This window comes from Battus philenor, unplaced genomic scaffold (genome assembly GCF_028537555.1).
Source record: "Battus philenor isolate CCGP_79_NKW_IND1 unplaced genomic scaffold, ilBatPhil1.0.hap1 SCAF_26, whole genome shotgun sequence".
Classification (NCBI taxonomy): Eukaryota; Metazoa; Arthropoda; class Insecta; order Lepidoptera; family Papilionidae; genus Battus; species Battus philenor.
The window spans coordinates 9,590,951-9,618,530 of record NW_027181689.1 but is presented as its reverse complement, the minus strand read 5'-3'; the positions used below and the strand labels follow the sequence as shown (position 1 = coordinate 9,618,530).

Sequence of the window (27,580 nt, the reverse complement as noted above, 5' to 3'; positions counted from 1 at the left end):
CAAATGCAATGCAGTCACATCGCTGATAGCAACAGAATTCAAATCTGCGTTCGAATTTCAATCCGAATGTGCAAAGAAAAAAAAATTATTATGGCTTTAGTGGCCAGAAATTTAAAGCATAAGGTTAACGCTACTTAAGTATACATTGTACATTTTTTCTGATACCAACCTAGCTATGGCGTGAGGACTCGGTGGACATAGTTCATATTATTATTAACTTTTGATCATTTATAAATTCATTCGTTTCATTATAAAAGACCCTTTTAGATGAAAACTCGAATTAAATTCCTCAATTGCCCCTAATCCAAGGCGCATCATTTAATATGACTAGAGAGTGAGAGAAAGAGAGAGACTACTTCTAATTGCGCCCTGAATTGTGAAGAGGCCAAAAAAAACTTCAAAATTTACCTAATCTATAGAAGACAAGTGCAATGTACACTCAACATTTATTTCCTACTTTATCCGTAATAGGGGATAAAACCTGTATTTAAAACTGTAAATAATTAATATTTAAGGTATAAATTGTTTTATTGTAATTGCATATATCAGTCTTGGACAAACCAAAAAAAATAAATAAAATCCAATGTTTACATAATTGGAAAATAAAAATTATAATACAGAGATATTGCCAACCGATGAATCACACACAAAATGAAATTTAAAATAACTTATCATAAAACCTTTGATATTTTGACAGAAATATGTATATTATCTTATATAAAAAAGTTTACCTACATAAAAAATTGTGGCAATACATAGTAGATATATACTTGGTCTTGCCATAAATATTACAAAATAACAACATTTCTTATTGTACTTAATATTAATTATTATTACAGTGTTCAAGTTAAATATATTACAGTTTATTTGAAGTAGTATGCATTGGTGACACTACAGTGGTTTAAACACAGACCAGTTATCAATAGCAGCATGCACTCTCTTTACGGCAAAATTTCTCATTGACAATCGTATGGATTGTTTTAGGAACTCCAAATCACTCAGAAAGACTTTATATGTTTTTAATGGTTTTATATTAATATATATAAATGAGCAGTGATATCCATGAGGTAGACTGAGAAATACAAACGCAAGTCGAATGAAAATGTACATCTCTACTAAATTCCCCTGTCGACGCTCACCTTCGGGATCCGGTATCACACTTTACTGAGTTGGTTTATGTAAAACGTCAAGTAAAGGGAGAACTCTTAATTGATAGCACATAATACTAATAGAGTAGTGGTAGTCATGCATGACTTACTGAGATATATATAGGTCGCGGGTTCGATTCCAGGAGACAATCTAATATAATTCATACTTTGTGCATTAATTATATAAGATTGCTACTGCTCACAAACAAGTTTCCAGAGGATGAGTATCATAATACCTCACTGCGACTGCCAACTCGCCTTTAAAGCGTGGTGATTATTCCCCCATATCTTTAGGTTAGGTATAGATCTAACCTAAAGATATGAGCTTTACAGTATGCATCTATTGGTTTAAATGATTAAAAATAATACACTATTTTATATTTTAATATTCCTGAGAACTTTTCTTGGTTTCCTTAATTTTTTTGAATTTGATATCATTTTTGTCATCGCTATTACTAGGAATTACATTTATGATAGATTTTTCATAGAACAGTAAAAAATTATAATGTATCTACAATAAATATTTACTTACTGGAAATATTCTTTGCAGCACTCGTTCATTGCGAAGATACACGACGAACTGAAGCTGGACAGCACGTCCACTGATGAGGAACAGTCTTGGGAGGTGTGATTCCTGGCGTACGCCGTGCCCCGATTGCAGCACAACTGCTTAGTCTCTACCATTTTATCAGCCAAGGAGCCTAGGGAAAATATTACAAATAATTGGTAAAACTGGCATCGCTATAGACTTTAAAAACATATTAAAAATAAATATTCCTCTTATGTTTTTATAGAAGAAATTTCAGTAAGTGATAAAAGAGTCTATTATATTTTTTAAAATTCACCTCAAGGCTTTTAAGAAAACAATAGAGAATGCTGACGGTTAGCTTGTAAGAATTTATATGCGATGGTGTTAGGATTGGTATAACAACGAAATATCAGGTAACTATCAAAGTATCTAATGGATTCAGGCGTTACTTTGCGGAAGTCCATCCTAAGTAAGAAAAGGACTAATATAGCTACTTGCGTTATGTAGCAGTAGTCGTGCAATAAAGTGCACCGCCCGCCAGTCCGCTGATAAATGCGCGTGCGGCAAACAATGCGAATTACACAACTACCACCGTTAAATCGCTCAACACGTATTTCACCCCTCCACGGGGCATCCTCAGGAGTAATGTTACACCGATTAGTGCCAACACGGTGTTTGGCACTAAACGACTCATGCTACATAGCAGAAGTAGCTATATATTAGTCGCTTTCTAACTATCGAAGTATTTGTCCGGATCATAGGCATGATCTTGTACAAAAAGACTTCTAATATAAAAGACCTTATAATTATATTTACATAAATAAAAGACCTTATGATTTCAATGCAGTATATACTTGTACAGAGAATTGTGTAAAACTAATATTAATATAAGTCAAAATAAAACGACATATTATTGCTACGCTGTCATGTACATTGATTCTATATATGAATTATATACCTAAAACTATACAATTGAGATAAATAAGTGTTAAAGCTAGTAAATGAAATAAGTAGGATTAAATTCATAGTGGATATATTTGCGGTAAGGTTTGGTCGAGAGATGTAACAACGAAATCTCTCTGTAATCTGTTTGAGTAATAAGGGCCGTCAAGAGTAAACATTAGCTAACTTCTAGAACGAGCTTCCAAGTAAACATTGGTAGAATAATGTACAATTTTATTAGCTAGGAGGAGAAGCCTGGTCATTAAATGTGAAGCCAGAACGTTGTAAGAAAGCCGCATTATACCTGTTATGCGGCTCGTCAGCCCCGAGCACACTAATCGCACACTAATCGCACGGTGATTTTATAGTATGCTGAGAAGTAACTTCTCTATAAAACATCACCACTATTATTTAATGGAATCAGGCGTTACCTTGCGGAAGTCCATCCTAAGTAAGAAAATGACCAATATTTAGCCACTTCCGCACATGCAGTGATAGTCGTGCAACAAAGTGCACCGCTTGCCAATCCGCTAATAAATGCGTATGCGGCAAACAATGCAAATTACACAACTGCCACCGTCAAATTACTCAACACGTGTTTCACCCCTCCACGGGGCAGGGCTGGCGGGCGGTGCACTCTATTGCACGACTACCACTGCATGTGCGGAAGTGTCTAAATATTGGTCACTACTATTCTCAAGTAGTGAAGAAATAATATCATAAGAATAAATAAATGATGATGAACTGACGTTCACATCAAATTTTTAAATAATTTCAAATAGAATTTCGAAGTGGGAACTCCCGCATCTTATTTTGAGAAGATCACACAACTAACTTGGTTGTTTTTTTTTGTTGTGTTTATTTTTAAAACAAACATCTTCAATTTTTTAAAATTAATACATGGTAGTCGTCGACCAACAATTTACAGTTGAGTTATAATTTATGCAATTTGTGTCCATCTGTAAATAAATATGCTATGAAAATATATACAACAATATTTAATGTGTGTTCATTTGTACATATTCAAATAAATATGACCCACTCTGTATATATTTATGTGAAAAAATTTATTAAGTAGCGCGGAATTTAAAAACACACAGAAAAAAAATACAGACCTTATAAAATAAAATATGTATAATATATAAGGATGGATAGCAGGCATTTCTGCACAAATGTTTTTAAACGAGGCAGTCGTGGTCGGTTTATTGGCGTAAACGCAGCTCTAGAGGAAATATAATCCAATGTGCATGAACTGGGTTAAGAGAGACAGAGTGTCATTTACAACTGCTAATGACACATCCTCAAAAGGCCTAAACCTTTTACGCCTATTCCCAATCATTCCGTATAAAGTGATTTACAATAAAATATTATACATTATTATTATATTTAAATACGGTTGTAACAGCTTCTCGTAGTATATTTTGCAGGAACAGATAGTAAAAAATAATTAATTTTAATATGTAGTAATTTAAATTTTTAAAATGATTTTTATTATTTCATCGTCACATTTTTAACTCTTATACCATCAATTCTTGTAAAGGATGAACTATATATTATTTAACAGTAAACGAACTATACATTCACTCCTGTAAAGCGTTTATACATAAAACCAAACAGGGTGTATAATAAAGAAACTTTCAAATAAATATGTTTTATATTATTCGTCATTGTCTAATTTAAATTTAAGTGTACTATTATTTATTGTTATGTCAGTTACATAAAAATAGCGAAGGCGTAAGACAAGACGTATAAACATAAGTTACATTCTGATTTTGTTTCAGCCAATACATGCAAAGCCTTAGTCATCCCCAAAGATATCTATGGTTAGATATACCATAATCGCTACGTTTGGCAGGTAGGTTGGCGATCGCAGTGTGATATCATGGTACGCAGGAGACGCAGGTGCCTATACTCTGGAAACTTGTTTGTTAGCAGCGACTATCCCATATAATTAATTCACAATGTGTATAAGAATTATGAATAAGAGAATTATGTATAAGATTGTATCTCGAGCATCGAATCCGTAACCTCCGATCGCAAGTCTCAATACTCTACCGTTGAACTATCAATGCTCGATTGTACTTCATAATACTGAGTGATTATAATGCAATTCACGTTAGTATCACTAATGGCAATCTTTACGTGCTTGCCTGTAGATTGCATATCTCAATGGTTTTTGTAAAATAAATATTTTTATTTCTCCTCTAATGATTACCATATGTTTTAATTTTTATTACGAATTTAGATAGTTTACGTTTTACTATTACACAATAGTTAAACTAGTTAATTAACGTATTAGTTTAGCAACGATTTTAAATAATGTCATTTTTGCCCTCGCCTTTATCTTTGTTATATTTGCTATATGTTATCATCGTATATATGTGTATAAATAAACGTTTGTCTGTATGAACTTTATAGATTCATAAACTATGCATTTGATCATTTGATGGTCTTTAGCAAATTTGTTGCGTATGAGCCCACGATTTTAAATTTAAATTTGAATTGAAACGTAAACAGCGAAATAATATTGACATATCAAGTTGTGGTTGACATAAAAATTTATGTAAATTGTGAAATTCATGTCCAGGTCACATAATTAAAATAAAACCGAAAAAAAAAGTCTACACAAAATATTTTTTTCTGCCACGCAGACAAAGTCGCGGGGTACAGCTAGCTTAATATAAAATTGGGTAACTTTATAAATTCACTATTATATATATATATATATATATATATATATCTCCTCATGATAACACAGCGCGCTTTTACTATTTTATTTGAGACCTATATCCACTTATGTTTCAACAAATAAATTATTTAATATTACTAATGTGTATGAAATTTTAATTCAATATTTCATAATATAGTGCATAATAGGTTCGATGGCATAGGCGATGGATTTTTTTAGGACTGGATCACACTGGTGGACAAGAGATAAATGCGATTTTCGGGGTTCAAGGGAGCAGGGCAGAACTTCCTCTTTTGTAGCCTAGGCTTTAGTCGCAACATTCTTTGTTTCTTTATAAGGCAGCCGCAGAAATCTTAGATCACTTAAGCGGGCACTCCTGACGGGTCCACGTGGTGGGAACTTGATTTAAGTTCATTACCCGTGTAGGGTTCTGACAGAAGGGAATCAGAGAACTTCATCTCGTCGCCTGTCTTACATTACTACTTCGGAAAGCATTAGTGCTGGTAGAAGTGGATGAAGAAACTCCAACTGCGCTTCTGGATAATTTATTTAGGGCTTAGCATCTGTATCACAATATACAAGTATTCTTTCTTTCTTTTTTCTTTCTTCTTCTTTTCAGCCAAAAGAAACTCCTCGGTGACCAGTCCAACGCTGGCCACATCCAGCGACTTCCTGCGATCTTTATTGTGTCTTCGGTCCCACTAGTGGGAGGCCGGCCTGTGCGTTACTAATACTAGAATACACCAATACCTCGCTATGCGTCGTTTCGTTTTGCGTTTTTTTCGAAGTTGCGCTGCTTAATTAGTACTAATTTTTACTGTGCGTCATTAGATTTTCGAGGTTGCGTTGTTTTGGGGTTCGAGTCTTTAATTTTTTTTTGAAATTTTCTTTTTTTTTCCAAAAGATGGCAACACTTTTGTTTCTAACTGCGCCATGCTATCAAAACTCGGGAATTCCCTTTCTAACTAAAAATCAACCCAAATTTAATACAGTTTTATTTTCACTTTGTTTTGCTAATTTTGGAGTTCAGTTTCAATTACTTAGTGTGTTGTGTTTTTTTGAAAAGAGAATAATTAATTTATATAAATTTTAAGGTGTTGTTTCTGTTTACAAAAAAGGTATATATTTTTCCAATTTATTTATTAGCAGAGTTATATTATTTTTATTTTTTAAATGTTTACGTTGTTCAATTTTCTTTTTAGGAAGTTGTATTTTCGTAACCCTGGAACCTATCTTCGATCTTTACATGGATTGCTATAGAAAATCTTAATTCACTTTGCGGCGTTTCAATTTGCGTCGTATTTTTTTGGAACGTAACCACGACGCAAAGTGAGGTATTGGTGGTATAAAATTGAATTTCTATTTTGCTAAGACTTGAACTTAAAAATGACTTCACTAATTTTATTCGTCTTTTCTGTAGTTTTCTAATACCTAATAAAATGTTTTTATTTATAATAATTTTCAATGCGGCTTGCGTTTATAAAGCAAATGTAGTCGTGAGTGTTTGTAGCATCAATCTTAAAAATTCTTTTTTTTTATGAAAAAATATTAAAATTATTTATTTAAGCACTGGAATATTGAACTAAGAATGTCGAGTAAGAGGTGAGATGTTAAACAATAAGGTTTTAATATTTTGTTAAATTTCGTATTGATTATATATAGCTAGTTAAATACGTACACACATAAATAAAAACAAAAGAACTGTCATAGGCCAGCGGTAATGGACTAAGACTTGTGATAGTAAATTACATGTTCGAGTCTCGTGATACAATCTTATGTAAGTCACACTTTATTCATTAATTATATAGAATTGCCACAGCCCACAAACAAATTTCAAGAGGATGGGCAGTAGCGTCCCCTGCGTACCATAATACCACACTGTGATCGCCAATTCACATAACAAGCGTAGCAAATATGATATATCCCCCCATACATACCTTTAGAAAAAACCTATGCCCTGCAGTGGGCATCTATGGGCCGACGACGGATATATATAGACAGATAAATGTCAGGTTATCTAAAAATTACGAGTAAGTTAAAACATATATCTTAAACATATTAGTGTGACTGCGCCTGCTAATAAGAAGCAGTAATGTGCATACATTACTGACTAGGTAAGAAAGGGACAATATTTAGCCACTTCCGCACATGCAGTGATAGTCGTGCAACAAAGTGCACCGCGCATGCGGCAAACAATGCGAACTACACAACTGCCACCGTCAAATCACTCAATACGTGTTTCACCCCTCCTCGGGGCATCTTCAGGAGTTATATTACACCGATTAGTGCCAAATACAGGACTCTGTGTTGCGCATTTATCAGAGGGCTGGCGGGCTAAATATTGGTCCTTTTCTTACTTAGGATGGACTTCCGCAAGGTAACGCCTGATTCCATTAAATATTACTGACTAGATTTATCAGTAATTAATGATATTGCTACAATAAAGATACGTAAAATCTTACGTCAAATGAAAATCAAAAAAAAATTGACCCGAATTTTAATACATGTTTTGAGATATGACAAGGAGAATAAATTACACGTCAGAAGAAAAGCTAACAAAACATAATAAATTAAAGTTGATTTTAAATTCTAAACAAATTAAATAAGAACTTTTAAAATAGACACCACCGTCTGCGTGTTTGAGAATGGTGAATCAATGTCATAGAATCGGGACATTAAATTAGGTCGAGTATTTTTGGAATTGATTAGAGCACTTTGTATGATTCGTTCTACTGTCATATAAAAATAATCAAAAAAACATCTGCGATAAATAGTTCTAGAATGCTGCTAAAAACACTTTGACATTTTAGACAGAAATACAAACATTCATAAATACACAATTTTTCAATACTGAATAAAATAAAGTACTTTTATGTTATTTAAAACGAGCAAGTTTATGATAAACTGACTATTACTGTCTGCCATATTAATGAACCTAAAAACAGTTTAATATAACACCAATAAGCCGGCAGCAAAACTAGCAATTCTTAAAAAAGGTATTAGACATATATATTACACTAAAATTACAATTTATGTAAATGACTGTATACATGGGTTGTCTGTAAAAGATTGCCTTGTGTGATAAGACCGCTTGTTACTTTTTTGTATATTATGAATCTATTTAAATGTATCCTTGCGTGTACAATAAAGAACATTAAATAAATAGTATATGAAAATAAATGAATAAGTGTATCTTAATACTATGGTGGTAATTTACGAAATGCATTTATCGCAGATTATTCCAGAATATACTATATTTATTATTCAGTCATAGAGAAGTTAAGATTTGTTTACACGCACACGAATCGTTGTTGTTTTTTATTATTTACACTTTTTATATATTGTACAGTACCCGGCGATAACAGTACACTACCTATGTGACGTTTGGACCGTCATATACGAAGCCAAAATTAGCCAATTGTCTCTTTCCAAAGGTTGATGTGCAATATTCATCGCCGGGTATTGAACAAGGCGAAATAAATGAAGCGTTCTCTAGCAAAAACCATATATTCATGAACAGCAGAATACTTATTTTTATTACTAATAAAAGTATACTTAAAGAGGAGAGATATATGCATAAATTATATATATATATACATATATATATATATATATGTGTGTGTGTGTGTGTATACATATATATTTATAAATTAAAGTGTCTGTTTTTAAAATTCAAATAACAGATTTTATTAGGTACATGTGAATATACGGTACATATAACAATATAAGTATACTTAAATAGGAGAGATATATACATAAATTACATGTACACACATGCATATATGTGCATAAGTATATATACATATATATATATATACATTTCATTAATATAATAACATACATGTATGTCTGTCTGTTTGTTCCGACAAATCTCTGAAATAGCTACACCGATATGACACGACTTATACTAGCAGGTGTGTAATAAGGAGTAACATAGGTATATTTTATTTCAGAAAAATTATTAAAACAAAAAAAAACTAAACTGAATTTTTTTTGGTAAATTCCAGTCGAACGAAGTCGCGGGCACAGCTAGTAAACCTCATAATATAACAAGTAAATTAAGATAATTACGTCAATATATTATTATAATATATATATAATTGTCTAAGAAGTATAAATAAAGAAATACATACATTTCTCTATAAATACATACAACTCGTTAATAAAAAAAATTCAGTTAAAGCTTTTCAGTGAGTAACCCTTCTGTAAACGACAGAGAAACATTTAAATTGTAATGGCCTTATTAAAAACAATATATTTTTGCGATAATACACCGTGTTGAAAATAACTGCACCGTGAAATGTTTGCAAGTGACATCAAATGTCATCGAGGATTTATAAAAAGTGATAAACTTTTTATTCATACAATTTTATGATGTCATTTTCTTGTTTACAGTCGATATGCAGCAACTGAAAGGCAATAGCCTGCCTTGAAGATCGCCACAACTTGTCTTACCTTGTCTCCATTCAATTACTTCTTACGATCTTAACTATATCTTCAGTCCACCAAGTGGAAGGCTACCCACACACCGTGGAACAAACGGTCCAGCTTGGTCCAAGTGCAACTTAAAGAAAGAGATCACTAGTCGAATCACACTTGGATGGACAGCGTTCGAGAAGCTTCGACACATCTTATCATGCGAAATACTTTAGAAGTCGAAAGTCTTTGACTAAAGTGTGTTGTCAGTGATGACTTACGGATCTGAGACGCGGTAGCTTACAATAGACCTCATAGGAAGGCTCAAGATCCAGAGACCAATGAAGACGGCTGTATTTGGATTTTCGCTACGAGATTGAGTTAGGAATAAGAAGATCCACAGAGAAACAAAGGTCAATGTAGCTCTAAGTGGCAGTGTAGGTACATCATCGTGCAACCGATGGCTGTTGGAACCGAAAGGTTCTCAAGCGGCCACGAACCGGAACCGACGTTTATTTATGGGACACAAGAAAGGAGATATTTCAGGTAAGTGCAGGTTTTGATATAAGCGCTGGAGATATACATTTAGACTTTGATTTACTTAAAGAAAACAGTAACAGTTGTGTACTACACTATTTTTTTTAATGTTGTTATAGTGAAAGATGAAGAAACACGACGATGCAGTGAAGTCCTCATTCATGAGTACAGTTCGTCAATGGAATCAGCCAAATGAAAAAGCGAGTATACAGTAGGTGTGGTATTGAAAGGTCATTTTCCTTCCAACCTCGTATATGTAACTTTCATTTATTCCCAAAGAGAAGAACTTCTTGGAATACGATTTCATGATGCCGAAGATGTGGTAATTTTATTTGAAAAATCTGTGTAAAAGATCCCAAACGATGAGTGGAGCCATTGGTTTTTACAGTGGTTTACAGTATTCTATAGTTCATGGATTGTTAACGGGACCACTTTAAATAAAATAAAAAAATCATTTCTTAAAAAGTTTAGAATTAGAGACATTTTCACTTAAAAATATTTATATTCAAAAATCTCTACTAAATAGTCAAACGAATCTTCTAGATCATCATCGTCATCATTTTAGCTTCAGGACCTCATACAGCTACTGCTGGAGATAGACCTCCTCGATACATTAACAAGAGATCTGCTTTTAGCAAAAAAAAATCGCCTGGCCTTCTTGTGGGTAGACATCCTCCGCTTGGTAATCCGTGGTCTCTATTCCAGAACCTTAAGGTCCCAGAGGCCATCTGTTCTGCGCGGTATATAGCCTATCCACTGTCACTTCAACCTTGAAAAGTTCAACTGGCACTTTGGAATATATTGGTTAATTTCGATCGCCAACGGACATCTTGAATAACTTAATCTTTTACTTACCAGAGAATATTGAAAATAAGATATATTGATCCATTTACCAAATAGCAGTAGAGTACATTCTAAAACTATATAATTCGATAAGAAATAATAATGCACTAAGAAACTCATCGCAGCTGTGTTTATTAAGTGATAAAGTCACGATACCAGATACGACTCATCGACATTACGTACAATACATTTACCATCATATATACGTTTTATAAATTGGTTAACAAATAATTCAAATGAAAACACCAATGGATAGGAGAAGAATACGTTTAATCACACACCTCTTAAAGAGATACCATGATGTACTAGGAATACGTAGTAATTCAAAAATTATCACAAATTTAATGTTTCCATCATTGCATACATCAAATATTACACACATAATTTATAATTTCGCTCAAGAGGAAAATTCGGTATTGTTTGCTCTTCATTGCTTATTAACAGAACTATTTGCTGCTAAGATACTAACGAAACGAAGCAATGTATATTCAAATCACGTTTAGAGAACTATGTTCGTAGTAAAAGAACATGGAATTCTATATAAACAGTATGCCTCGGAGATAAACTGTTGTCGATAATTAAAAAACCACAGCCTATTTGAAATTCTACACCGATTTGCCAGTACAACAGCTTAAATACTGTAATTACAATATTATTTATTTCGTCTGGATTCTTTTAATAAATTTTATTGTTACCTAAAAGTATAAGATAAAATATATTCCGAAAAATTAAATAAATAATTATTTAAAATTTATAAATAATGAAGAATTTTATAACATGTGAGTTTTTTTTTTCCTATAGGTCTAAAATTAATTATGAAAACAAATGTAAACTTAATTTAAAATTACGTTTTCAAATATAAATTATTATATAACTAAATTTTTCTTTTTTTTTTTCATCGGATTGCAAATCACGTCCCTCTCAAAGAAAAAATACTACGTGTATTTAATAATTTAAAATTACACGAAAACTTATTAATAAATAATAATCTTATATTTAATAAAAAATTAATTTGAATTAATATTGTATTGTTTATCCAAAAAATACTACAAATTATTAATACCGCTTATAAAAATTAATAGTAAATTAAAAAAATTATAACACCAAGTTAATAATAGTATTGACTATATAACTATTAAAAAGGCCTAATATTATTTTTTAAACTGTAAAAAATGGAATATGAGAATCGTTTTAATCCAATATAAATAAATCATTAAGAAACAAGATATTTTATAAAAGATTAAAAAAAATTTTACGGAGTCTACAAGATAGTTAAGTTATTTCCGAAGTTATCTCGCAAATTAAACTTACCAAAAGCTCCCTTGTGTAAGCACACAAAGACGGCACACGTTATAAACCACCACATTATCACTATACAAAATACAAACGATTAAATATAAATGTCGATAAATCACATATAAATACAACACTAATCTATCGATTCATATCGATTAATATTCTATTTCGGTTTCGCAAATTGATTTAAAAAATCCATTTATCCTTAATTCGAAGCGCGCTGTGGGGACAGGAGTGTGGCATGCGTATGCGCAACTCGATCTATTTCGGTCGCCTTTCGATGCACCCGTCTCTGTCTCGCCAAAGATTAAGTAATAAAGACTTGACATTTTCTTTCAAACGTCTCCACTTTTAACATTCTTTACATTTTCAACCTAATAAGACACTATGATAAAATTTATTTAAAAAAAATATTAATTTTGAATTCAAAGTTCATCATCTGTTACCAAAGATTTGCAGCCACACACATAGCCTTCCACTATAGATTCATAATAGAACCGGTTGAGTTACATTTGCCGATTCACGTCCAAACCTTAAGGTCTCAGCTGTCATTTATTCTGCGCACACAAAACAAAACAACAACACATTATCTATATAAATGTATTGTTAAATACTGTTCAAACCGTACCCTACCCGCACCGCCTTTGCCGTATATAATTTTATTAAATTCGTTCTTAAAAATTTTTCATTAAAAATATGCATTTATATGTTTTAATGGAATGCACCCTTAACCCTCTTGAAATTAGAATTTCTTAAAATCGATTTTTAGTCGTCTAAAGGAACGTTAGTGACTAATTTTAAATCTATAAGTATATTTTACATAAAGGCTTGGTTTATTTATCTATATATAAATATTGAAAATAAATTTAAACAAATAATCCCCACTACAAGTTATTGTGATCGTCCTTGCAACCAATAAACGCACATTGCAAGTTGTAGGCTCCCTCCAAGGATATCCATAGGGGGATATACCACACAATCGCCATGCTTGGCAGGCGATTGTGTGTACTTTGTGTTGTGTGACCTTAATATTAAGGTACGCAGAGAATACTGCTGCCTATCCTCTAGCAACTTGTTTGTGAGTAGTGGCAATTCTGTAATATGTATATATATATATATATATATATATATATATATATATATATATATCATAGAATAACTTTAGAAATCATGGTCAAACACTAAAAGAGACTTTATCTTAACTGCCCACTCGTATTTTTGTATAAACATAACTCTAACATTTAAACTTGATTTACTATTTATCTCATGAACTATTCACGATCACTGGCCCAATGCCGCTCCCACTCGTACCACCCACTTCTTGACGGACAATACACTAGTCTGACATATTTTATACATTCGCCTGAGATGTTGGATAACGTTTTTTTTGGTACAATAACTTAGTTATTCATTTTATTTGAAACCAATAAAAATATGATTTAAAACCAATATCCACTATGACTATCTATCATCGTTCCAGTACATAGACGCCCACATCAAGACATAGGCAAAGATATCTATGGGGGGATATACGTACTATAATCGCCACGTTTAGTAGGCAGATTGGCGATCACAGTATAGCATTGTGATACTCTGCTGCCCATCCTCTGGAATTATTTGTGAGCAGTAACAATCCTATATACTTAATGGGCATTGTATGAATTAGATAAGATTGTATCGTAGGATCGAACCAAGTACAATCGCAAGTCTCAGTCCTTTACCACTAAGCTGCCACTGTTCTAGTGAGACCTACACAGTTATTGTTTCTTTTATTAAATTTTTAATGTATTCAGGTAAAACATCGAATCTTTTTGGTCAGTTAAACATTTAATTATAAAGCCGCAATCAATTCATTTAGTTTTATAAACACTATGTTTAATTTAGCTCCCTAAAATATAATTAAGAAGTGTTATATCACATGATTGACCTAATTAGCTGACGAATTTCGTGAAATTATACGATGTGATAATTTTGTTTGCAATAATTAATTATCGATAGTCAGGCGACACTTGACGTCCTGTTGAAACCACGTATAAATTACTTAAAATTATTGATAAAAAAGTTGTATCAAAAACCTCTTTCAAGTCAATAGTATTGAGAAATAAACCAATATGTTATACAATTTATATTTTATAACTTTAAGTTAGTTTAGAACGCAGTAATATTAAGTAACTTAGATATTAAGTTCGCCGCTATACATGCATTATATAAGTAATAATAAATAAATAAAAAAAAGGGAAAGAAATAAAATACTCGTTAACTGTATGAACTATTTATTTCTAAAAAGGAGCAATAAAAATCAACATTTAATTATTTACGAGGTAAATCTCTATAGAGCAGATCATATAATTATAGATAAAAATTTTGTTGTCATAATTCTACAGATTCACTGTGAAAGTGCCTTGTGGAAAGTAGACTAGATATGGTGCTCGGGAGCTGATGAACCGGTTCAAAAGGAATCCTAGATGAACTCTAATTTCAAATGACTAGAATTGCTTTGGACGCCTGTTCCAGAGATGAGCCGATATTCACTATTGGCAAGCTTCAATTCCTTAGCAAGTTATAGAGAAATTATACATGACCCACATGTTCTATACTGTGGTAACGTATAGCTAATTCTGGCGTTAAAATCAGGGAGGAGTCAATAGCCTCCCTGATAGGCGGAAAGGATACTAGGGAAGAATTCCTCTCATACTGCACAATAATTAAAAAAGTGATACAAAAAAATAAAAATTAAGGAAAATAAGAAAAATTTTAAATAGACAATAAGAAAAAATGTGATAAAATGTAACTCAAAATGTGATATAAAATGTGATAAAAATGTAAACGAAAAGAAATAAAGATAAAAAGTAACATGTAATGAGGGAGGAATGAAAGGTCACAGAGTAAAAGGGAAAGATAGCAGAAATGTGGCATGAAAGAATAGATTGAAAGAATATGTGAAGAACGAAAGGAGAGAATGGAAATAATAAATAACTATGTGAAAAAATAAATTCCCCGTAAAGTCGCTGTTCCTCCAAAGATAGGGGTATGAGAGGCCCCCAATAGCGGGGGTCATAAAAAAAAGTATAGCTAATATCACAAAGGTACTAAATCAAATAAGACAATCGAGCATAAATTAGGCAAAAAAGTAAACCACAGTTTGCCACGTCTGCGTTGTTCATCTCGACTTCTCCCTTCCATAAAGCCCGCAATACAAGGCATGCACAGGATGCCTAAGGATATTAAACGTACTAGCCGATTCGAAATCCAATTATGTTTTACAATAACAAAACTAATGACGTTATGACGGATCTTGATTTATATCTAAAATGACTTTCGCTTGGGTGGTGATAAAAGTCCTTTTTGAAAATGTTATCGAGCGGTATCTTACTCCATCTGTGCTGGTCTTCGGCTACTGTGGTATCGGACCCACACGGATCAGCATATGGAGTTGCGGCTTCGTGGTCGCTGTTCATCTAATATACTAACTTTAAAAACAATATACAAAAAAGTCAAAGAATCTCGGAAAACTAAAATGATTGATACAATATCAAGGAACACAGGTGTATTCCTTAAGACCGTCGTGAAGACGATGGTCAGTCGAAGTAAGCTGGTAGAACTTCCACGTACCTCGATCTTCTTCTAGAAGTCTAGATATCTTATTCATATTAGATCATTTCGTTGATCTATTACCACAAACGATTTCGGTTTTAAACTTATTGAAATACGCTATGCTTTATATAATAATAATAGAGTCATTTAAATGATGTTTTAAATCGATTAACAAAAAGCTAGAGAGCACTTAAACCTTAATTTGAAAATTTCATAACTTAGTATTACAAGTTATTTATTGCAAAAGTAAGTTATTTACTTTATTCATAAGCGATATTCTGGTCACCTATAAAGATGGTACACGTGTAAATGTCTCTTATGAAGTGAGTAACCTTACTTGAATGCGCTCTACGAGACATAGAGATAGCTATGGTATTTCTCTATGAGATCAAACAAGACATGAGAAAATCCTTGGACAAATTTAAGTGCCAATATTAGGCCATATAACGCGCAGAGCTAATGACCGCTGGTGCCTTAAAATTCTGTAGACGACCACGAATCCGCAGCACGAGGAGATAGATACAAAAATACTGGATGCAGAAAATTTCTAACTAAGACATATTTAATACGAGAAAGGTCAAAGTTAAGAAGTGGACAGCCTATGACTGATATAAATAAATAACTTTATATTTAATGGAATCAGGCATTATTTTGCGGAAGAAAGGACCAATATTTAGCCACTTTCGCACATGCAGTGGTAGTCGTGCAACAAAGTGCACCGCCCGCCAGCCCGCTGATAAATGCGCATGCGGCAAACAATGCGAATGACACAACTACCACCGTTAAATCACTTAACACGTGTTTCATCCCTCCACGAGGTATCTTCAGGAGTTATGTTACACCGATTAGTGCCAAACACAGAGTCAAACAAACTCTGTGTTAATACAGTAATATTTCGATCACGCATATAAATTGAAATTATATTTGAATCGAGAAAGGTTATGTATATGTTTATACTTAAAGGAATAACCTTAAGTTATTCCTCTAAGTATTTATTGCAAAGGAGCTATTTGTTTTGTATTCTGGCATCAATATCATACCATCTTGGCAACAGACCAATAGGATAACGTAAATCTTCCTTTTTTTAATTTAAATTCTTTAAATTGCATGACCTTTTTATTAACCTTATACCATCCTGTAGCCTTTAAAATAGTATTTTAAGAATGCAATAGTTATTAAAAAATAGACTTCATGCAAAATAATTGTACAGAAAATATTTAAACTTTTAACTAACTTTTTATTTAAAATATTTAACTAATCTATATGTGTGTTCAATGTAGTAGTGACTTTAAACAATAATTTTTAAATCCAGTTTTTTATGCAAAAAAACTGGAAATAAAAGTAATTTTTTAGCAAAAGTAATCCTTTTTTCTCTATGCAATGCTCTTTAAGAATAATATCTAAGCGTTAAGACATTTTTAAAAAAAAAATTACTTGTTCATATTTTTTTCAACTTTGAATCTTTTCTTGTGCTAGAAAAGATGTATTTAATTTGAAAATTTTAACCAAATTATACGATATCCTGGAATTCTCTAAAAAAAGTAATAAATATACAATAGAAAAGAACAAGAAATAGAAATTGCAAATAATAGTAAAATGTAAATAAAATAAAAAAATCGGGTCAAAACTGTGATAATGTACTATGTATACTGTTGTCTAGGAAAGAAGACGAAGGAAGAAAGTTGATACACGGGAAACAATGTGAATGTGAAGAAAGATAGATAGACAGGGGAGACAGAAGGTAATTTGTAATATAAGAGATTGTAAAAGATTAAAGGAGAAAGTTAAATTAACCAAATTAAAAAAATAGTTTACTCGAGTTGTTATATCCCGGCCCCACACATGGCAGAGAGTAATAGAAGTCACCAAAAATGGAAGCCATAAAAAGAACTAAATTGGACTCTGAAAATTCACTCGTTAAAATACCTTTAAAATGTGTTTTTTTTTTGTTACTGTCACAAATATACTTCTTACCATACCATTTAAAGTTAGTCATTCCCAAGATATCACTAAACAATCCTTTACATTATAGTATGACTTATTGATAAGTTTTTGACAAAATAAATGTATAATATAGCTTTATATCAGTCGACATAGAGGTGAAATGCTAACCCTATATATGTTAAAGAAATTAAAATATATTAACACTAACATAACTAATTGTTATATCAAAATTTATAAAACAGCAAGTAAAATTTTCTCGTGTTATTTTTTATTTTCTCTTCACTTTTCTTGTGCATAATGCTCCCAGATCACAAATATAATTCTAATTTCAAAAAGCTAATACAGAGATCTTAATTCACTACGCGGGCCCAATGACATTTGTTTCGATTCTAAGACATGGCGTTTTACTTTCACAGTGAGCATATAAAATATCTAGCCTTACTGGAATTAAACCTGCGACTTAAGTTACAGTTCTATATCAGCCTAATGATATCACTTCTTTTTTTTACGCAAGCCTTGTCCTAAAATCTCCTGTAACATTTGTCTATAAGACTCGTTGCTTGCGTCGTTTTAGGAAAGCTAAACTAGATTCATCATCATCACAGCTATATTTTTTTTGTGGCCCCTATTGGAGGCCTCTCGGACCCCTAACTAGTATCAGGGTCTTTGTTTACAAAGTTTTTCAGATTTTTTCATCTTTATTCTTCACTCACTGTCATACTTCTCAATTTCTTTTATTCTTACCATATTTCCATCACAATATCTTTCATTTTGTTCTTTCATTCCTTCTTGCTTTCATCGCCTTCCTTCCATCATCTTATTACTCTTAGGTGGCTAGGTACATTTTTTTTTATTCTTTATTTTATTATTTACATATTCTATTTTTTTATCACATTTTCTTTGGGTTGTGCTTTCTTAATACATTACTACACTTTTCTTATTCTTTTTTCCTATTATTAATTGACTAGTTATTTTATGTGCAGTTTATTAGGTACCTACTTATCTATACTGTTTTGTTTCTATTAACAGTGTCACTCACCACCCTACGAGCAAACGATAGGAATAATGGGCGAAGGTTGTCTTCGCCCATTATTCCTATCGTTTGCTTACGGCGATGCTCTCTAAATCTATCTTTTACTTTACCTCCGTTTTCAGGGCACTGCGCATTCTTGCATGTGCGAGAGCCACAAGGTGGACCACGGTCTGGTCCACGCCCGGTTCGCAGTAGCACGAGGGGTCCTTCTTCTCATCTATAAGACGAGCACTGCTAGACAAAAGCCTTCCTCATCATGCAGATTGGAAAATTGTGAAGGCGCGCAAAACGGATTGCTGCTGGGAACTTAAGTTTCTGTAGTTGAAACTATAAACCGACAAGCACAGCGTTAGACGTCCACTAAGGTGGTTAGACCTTATTAAAATAATATAAGATGAAAATAAAATTCTATTTATCAACATTGGAACTTTAAACAGAATCGTTGTTGATCTTCAACTTACTTTTTTATGACTATTCCCTTTCGCAAGATGTTAGTTGTGGAGAAGAAGCAAGAAGAAACTCCACAGCAACACATCTTTTAGTAGTACAACAATACAGATTTATATATATACACTTAATCAGATATAGCCTAAATGATATCAAAATAATCGAACGACATGATTTCCAAGGATTCTTGTCATTTAAATTTTTGAATATAGAATAATAAGCCTATTACGTCAATTTACTTTTAATATGCGTTTTGAATTTTGTAAATGGTAATCCGATAGTGTTTCTTGGAATTTTATTTAAAAAAAATCAATTCTGTTTATTACAAATCAATTACAGACTTTTTGCAGTCGAAACATTAGTAAATACACTATGGACGTACATTATTTTTTGAATTTTATGGTCGTTGGATGACGTTAAATACAGACTACTTAAGACTGGTCTTATACGAAATCTACGCGGAAGGCCTATGTTCAGTAGGGATTATTCTGTCTGGAAATTATCAATAAAATATTGTAATTTTTTACGTTCATAATCTGCCTAATTTTGGTTGTAAAAAAATCAATCACTATATTTAAATTTCTATATACCAGAATACTTGACGTATCTGATTTATTTGGACAGCTAAACTGTTTCCGGTTTAGTGAAGCGAATCAGAAATTAATCAAGAATATCGAAACAATTCAGAATAATACACTAGAAATGAATAACTCTTCGTATGCATTTAACGAATCAAAGGGTTGGGGATAGTGTTTATTTATTTATTCACATCATTATGTATGATGTAGACATCATACTACTTAGAATGATCACTGGTATACCTTATAAGAAATATACCAGAAGAGCCCAATTTGATAGGAACTAATATCAATTGATACGTACGGAATCCTTCAAATATAAGATTCTAGGGTTCCGTACGCGGTATGATCTGAGAACACAGGTCATTTTTACAATATCTTTACTATAGTAGTAAAATAATTTATCTTCATAATTTATTAGCACTTGAAAATCCTTCGCACTATAAAAGCATTTATTTACAATGTATTGTTCAGTGAACTTCTTAAATTTATGAAAATTTATAAATAATACAAAGGAGTGTGTAACACCGTACACAGTTGCCCACATAAGAGTCACTTATGTTACTAATTTAAAATACATATGTAATATATATATATATATATATATATATATATATATATATATATATATATATATATATATATATATATATATATATATATATTACACCTATATTTGTACACATTTTCGTAAACTAATTTGTCGCTTTTCTCTTATCTCTTAATATGTAAATAGAAGGATATGTTAAGAATAAGCCCGAGGCCCTTATATTGTACATTTTAATACACAAGTCATCTGAACTTTATTTATAAGCTATATTTATCCTCATCAAAACCTTGACATACTGAACGTCGATAAAATTCGACCACAGCAGATGTGCGAAACAAAAGGAAACATTTGCAGAATTGATTAATGTCCTTGTGTACATTCGAGAACGACGTATTTATATGTAATTTTGATGTCGTACAATAATATATATACATATATATATATATATATATAATATATTTATGAGATTTTCTCTTGTTTTATATAAGACGATGGCATCGGAAAAAATACAGAGTACTATATAATAAACTTGGTTGTCATTTACTTTGTCCTTGCAGACGTTGTATTGCCAAAAGTAATTTGTCTGTCGCATCACAAAAGAAAAAAATAATTGATTTAACATACGCGCATAAAGCTTTGAAGCTTTTATATAAGATAGAAATAAAATACAAAAAGTCCCCAAAAAGCTTAAATATTGAACATAAGTCTTTATTTTATTCTCAGCACCGTAATAATATTTTTCGTGACATGATGACTTGAGGATATATATATATATATATATACATATATATATATACATAACTTCTGTCCAAAAAGTATTGCTTTTGGATATCCTTAAAATAAATTCATATTTTGTTACAATTCGTTAAAATTTTTGTGAAATGATTCGGACTTTTCACATTGGCCACGTTTTAAAGTTACAAGGCGCCATATGTATATACTTTTTATTGTGAATATTAATATAATAAGCATTCCTATAACGCGTGACTCGTCTCGTTATCGCACGGGTATAATTTCGTACGGATATTTCGCGGGAACTCGTTAGTGAACATAAAAAGACAGAAGGAATATCAATTAAGATGGATGTATATGGGATGCCTTGGGTTCTGAGAAACGCTTAATGGAATAAAACAAACAAGTCACAGAAATGAAGTTGAGACTAGACGTGCAGCGATGAAATGAATATATAAATAAATATTTACAACGTTTATATTAGAGGTTCTCAAACTCTCTAAAATAAAAGACGAATTAAATATAATACCATTTTAAAAAAATGTTCCGATTTAAGCTAGCAAACGTAAAATCATTCTCTCATTTAAATGTTATAAAATATATTCACATAAAATAGAATAAATAAGGCAAACCGTAACTTGAAAACGACTTTACCGATAACTCTTTGTAAGGTTTCAGAAAATTATGAAATTGCGTTTCAGATGATTCTCAAATTGCGAAATCATAATATTTTTAGAAAATATCGATACAATTGAAACTGCGCATTTCGCCATGAACTTCTGTTGGATGGTATTTATTTTCAAAAAATTTATTCGTTATTTCACATTTAATCAAAAAATAATGCGATCACTCTGAAATTTATTAAAGAAATTAATGTAACATACATTAATTTCTTTAATAAATGTCATTAAAATATACGTCGATATACGCGAAAATGATTTTAACCACAGTATATTCCATGTTGAAACTTTGAAAATCCGGTCTGATTTAAAAAAAATAATGTATTTACAATAATTTTTGTTGAATAGAAGGTTGGATAAATAGTTAAATAATTTCACTAAGATAATAAAATAATTATTGTATTATCTATATATATAAAAGAAAGTCGTGTTAGTTACACCACTTATAACTCAAAAACGGCAGAACAGGTTCGGCTGAAAATTGGTAGGGAGGTAGCTTAGAGCCAGGAGATGGACATAGGATACTTTTTATCCCGTTCGACAGCGTTCCCGTGTGACTTGACATGAAACGTCAGTCACTATAAAACGTGGTAAAACAAAAAAGAATCAGACTTGGAATAACAAAACGCAAATAACAGTTATGTAATTGACGTAAAATGACAGCTATGTATTGACGTATGGATGACAATTTGATATTTGTAAGAAATCAATATTAAAACTATTTCTATTAAATAAATAATTAACAAGTGGATTGAAGTGAAGTGAAGTTTAATTAATAATGCCGCGACCAAGACGATCGATTCTTTCCCGACAAAGCCGTAATGCAAGAAGAATACAAAATACTGCAAATGAAAGGACTGAAGAAGAACAAGAAATTGCACGTGAACAGCGCCGCGATAGTATGGCTCGACTTCGTGCTTCTCAATCACGAGAGCAAAGTGAAGCAGCCCGTGAAACAGCTCGGTTGGCAATGCAGAATCGTCGAGCGAACAACAGAAGGCAACAAATAGATAATGTGCGACGCAGAACAAGATATTTAGCTGATTTGAATCGAGCAGCGTTTCGATACGATTGCAGCAATGATTACAGCTTGCATCCTAGCGTTTGCATTGGGCAAATGGACGTTGTTTGCGAGTATTGTGGTGCATTAAATTTTTTCGGAGAAACGCCTGGATTATGCTGCCTTAATGGTAAAGTGAAATTGCCAGTGTTGACTCCGCCACATGAGCCATTGTATTCATTGCTTTGTGGCGAAACACAAGAATCACGCCACTTTCTTGCAAATACTCGAAAATACAATAGTTGTTTCCAAATGACGTCATTTGGGGCAGACATTATCGAAGAAGGAGGATTTAATCCGACATTTAAGGTATTTATTTTTGTACTTACATAGAATGTAGTTAAAGAATAACTTACTTTATCTATTGGTATGTATTATATTTGCTAATACTGAACTCTACTTTCCCACAGAAAAAGTGTTTATAACCCAGTTAATACTGTCTGGTTTTTATTTTGTAGATACAAGGACAGATCCACCATCGAATTGGATCATTACTACCTTTCGAAGATACACAGAATAAATTTTTACAAATATATTTCATGGGCAACAAGGAAGAACAACTTGATCGACGCCTAGGGATCAATGCAGGAATGAAGCGAGCAATTATTCAAGACTTGCAGTGTCTGCTTCATGAACATCATGTGTTGGTCAGGTTGTTTAAGAGTGCTTTAGAGCAAATGCCAAATGATGACTATAAAGTTGTCATCAAAGCAGATAAACGACCATCTGGAACACACGAACGCACATTTAATGCTCCAACAGTAGACGAAGTTGCCATCCTGATTGTTGGTGAACAATTGGAAAAACGCGATATTGTGCTTACACGTCGCGATACTGGGCAACTGCAACAAATATCTGAAACTCATCGATCATATGACGCATTGCAATACCCACTGATGATTTGGCAAGGAGAAGATGGATATTATTTTAATATTAAAATGATAAATCCATTGAATGGTAAAGTATTAGTATCTTAATAATGGTTAATGTCTGTATTATTTGTCTTTGAAATGGTTAATTATCAAATTTTGAATTTCAGGTGAAGAAACTACAAAGAAAGTTAGCTCAATGAATTATTATGCATATCGTTTGATGGTTCGTCAAAATGCTGACAACTATTTGCTGCGGTTTCGTCGATTATTTCAGCAGTATTGCGTTGACATGTATGTAAAAATAGAAACGGAACGTTTAACATTTATTAGGTTGAACCAAGCCAAACTCCGTTCTGAGGAGTACATCCATTTACGTGATGCAGTTAGTACTGAAGGAAATGCAGCTAATATTGGTCAATTAACTATTCTGCCGGCGACGTACATTGGTAGCCCACGTCATATGCATGAATATGCACAAGATGCAATGATATATATTCGTCATTACGGCCGGCCAGATCTCTTTATTACTTTTACCTGTAATCCAAAATGGATAGAAATTACTCAATTGCTGCTTCCCGGACAAACATCAAATGATAGACACGACATCACAGCACGTATATTCAGGCAAAAAATTCGGTCCCTGATGAACTTTATTGTTAAACAACGCGTCTTTGGAGATACTCGATGCTGGATGTATTCAATCGAATGGCAAAAAGCGATGCCTGCCGCACGCACACATTCTTATTTGGTTAGTGGAAAGAATTCAGCCTGACCAAATAGATGATATCATATGTGCCGAGATTCCTGATCATGAAGTCGATCCAGACCTACATGATGTTGTTACTACTAATATGATTCATGGACCGTGTGGTGCCATCAATCCCCAATCACCTTGCATGGTCGATGGAAAGTGCTCTAAACGATATCCACGGAAATTAACGGCGGAGACTGTCACTGGCAACGATGGGTATCCGCTGTATCGGCGTCGATCACCAGATGACAACGGTCGAACTGTCACAACGAAAGTGAAAAGAATGGATTTCGTTGTCGACAACAGTTGGAATGTTCCATATTCGCCACTTATTTCTAAAACGTTCAAGACACATTGCAACGTTGAATACTGCAATTCAGTTAAGTCCATAAAATATATTTGCAAATATGTCACGAAAGGCAGTGATATGGCGGTTTTTGGATTGCAATCCTCAAATATCAACGATGAAATTTCACGCTATCAAGTTGGTCGTTATGTGAACTGTAACGAAGCGATTTGGCGTATATTCGCATTTCCACATTCACGAACGTCATCCTACTGTTATACATTTGGCGGTGCATCTGGAGAATGGTCAACGAGTATATTTCACGGCTTCGAATGCTACGCAACGTGCTGAAACACCTCCAGCAACTACATTGACCAGTTTTCTTGCAATCTGCCAAAGCGATCAGTTTGCACGAACTTTACTTTACTCGGAGATGCCACGTTATTATACTTGGAATGCTTCATCCAAGAATTTTCAAAGACGGAAGCATGGTGATGCGGTTCCTGGGTATCCAGATGTGCGTTCTACTGATGCTCTTCGTCGTATGTATACAGTTCATCCAAAGAATGATGAATGTTTCTATTTGCGGTTGTTGCTGGTAAATGTGCGTGGGCCAACTTCATTTGAGACACTACGAACTGTTAATGGTGTAATATTCCCAACATATCGTGCTGCATGTGAAGAATTGAACTTATTAGAAAACGATACCCATTGGGATACGACAATCACTGAAGCCATTATCTCTGCATCTCCAAGTCAGATACGCACATTATTCGCTATCATAATTTCGACATGTTTTCCATCAAACCCATGTAACCTGTGGCACAAATACAAGGATAGTATGTCAGAAGATATTTTACATCAAAGTCGTGTCAGTTCCAGAAATCACGATATTGAGATGAATGAGGAGGTACATAATCGTGCTTTACTCTTGATCGCAGATATGTGTTACCTCATGTGCGGTAATTTATTAATCAGGTTAGGAATGCCAGCGCCAAATCGTGAAATGAATGACGCATTTAATCAAGAATTGGAACGGGAACGTGAATATGATCACCAGGAATTAGATTTAGTAGTTCAAAGGAATGTACCCCTGTTAAATTACCAACAAAAGGAAGTTTATGATACTTTAATGAAGGCAATCGCTGATGAAAATGGTGGTTTATATTTCCTAGATGCCCCTGGTGGAACTGGCAAGACATTCCTTATGTCATTAGTTTTAGCAACTGTTCGGGCGCGATCCAACATAGCGGTTGCAGTTGCTTCTTCTGGAATAGCAGCCACATTGTTAGAAGGATGCCGTACGGCTCATTCAGCATTCAAATTACCGTTAAATCTTCAAAACTATTGAAGAACCATCGTGTAATATTACAAAACACTCAGCAATGGCCAAAGTTTTAGCGGCATCGAAAATCATCATCTGGGACGAATGCACAATGGCGCATAAACGTGCATTAGAAGCACTTAACCGAACATTAAAAGATTTACGCAATGACTCGAGATGTTTTGGAGGAGCAATGATTTTACTGTCTGGCGATTTCCGCCAAATACTGCCAGTAATTCCAAGATCTACGGCTGCCGATGAAATAAACGCTAGCCTCAAATCGTCAAATCTATGGCGCTATGTGAAGAAACTGCAGCTAACAACAAACATGAGAGTTACATTGCTTAATGATACATCTGCTGAAGATTTCTCGGAGCAATTGCTGACTATCGGTAATGGTCAAGTACCTGTCGATGAATCGAGCGATTAATATCATTTCCAAATAATTTCTGTAATTTTGTCTCATCAAAAGACGAACTTATCAAAAATGTATTTCCAAATATTATTTCTAACTACAAAAATAATGAATGGTTGAGTGAGCGAGCAATTTTAGCGGCTAAGAATAAAGATGTAGATGACCTGAACTACATAATTCAAAATAAGATCATTGGAACAATGTATTCATTCAAATCTATTGACTGCGTCACAAATGAAGATGAAGCCACCAACTATCCAATTGAATTTTTAAACTCTTTGGACGTGCCTGGCTTACCACCGCACAATTTACGCCTAAAGGTTGGCTCCGTAGTAATCATGCTTCGAAACATAAACCAACCAAAACTGTGCAACGGTACGTGTTTGGTGGTTAGTAAATTAATGAACAATGTAATTTACGCTACGATAATGATAGGAAAATTCAAAGGTGAGGAAGTTCTCATTCCGAGGATCCCGATGATCCCAACCGATATGCCGTTTGAATTTAAAAGACTTCAATTTACGATACGTCTTGCATTTGCCATGACTATCAACAAATCACAAGGCCAATCCTTAAGAGTTTGTGGTTTAAATCTAGAACATTCATGTTTTTCACATGGTCAATTATACGTGGCATGTTCACGGGTCGAAAGACCATCTGCGTTGTTTGTTTTTGCGCCTGATAATAAAACAAAAAATGACGTGTATCACAAGGTACTTAAGTGAAGAGCAACCTATGTACTAAAATACAGAAATAATAATGAATGATTATTGTAGTTATTTAATTTTTTTTTGTATTTTTTCAAAAAAAAAACACAATCTGCTTATTTATTGCCATTAAGGCGGAACAAAGTTCGCCGGGTCAGCTAGTATATTATAAAAGATATGTTTTGAATTACAAAAATATTCTCCGTG

At 33.0% G+C, this 27,580-nt stretch overlaps 1 protein-coding gene across 1 annotated transcript in view; it reads right to left on the bottom strand.

Moving 5' to 3' along the window:
* Positions 1 to 12,631, bottom strand: part of LOC137925130 (fibrillin-3-like) — a 49,488-nt gene extending 36,857 nt beyond the window's left edge. Inside the window, exons 1-2 of the mRNA XM_068768512.1 lie at positions 12,416 to 12,631; positions 1,681 to 1,849 (exon numbers count right to left, since the gene is read on the bottom strand). Of these exons, the coding sequence (XP_068624613.1) occupies positions 1,681 to 1,849; positions 12,416 to 12,470 (224 nt within the window). The 5' untranslated portion in view covers positions 12,471 to 12,631. The remainder of the gene's footprint in view (positions 1 to 1,680; positions 1,850 to 12,415) is intronic.
* Between the last annotated feature and the right edge of the window lie 14,949 nt (positions 12,632 to 27,580).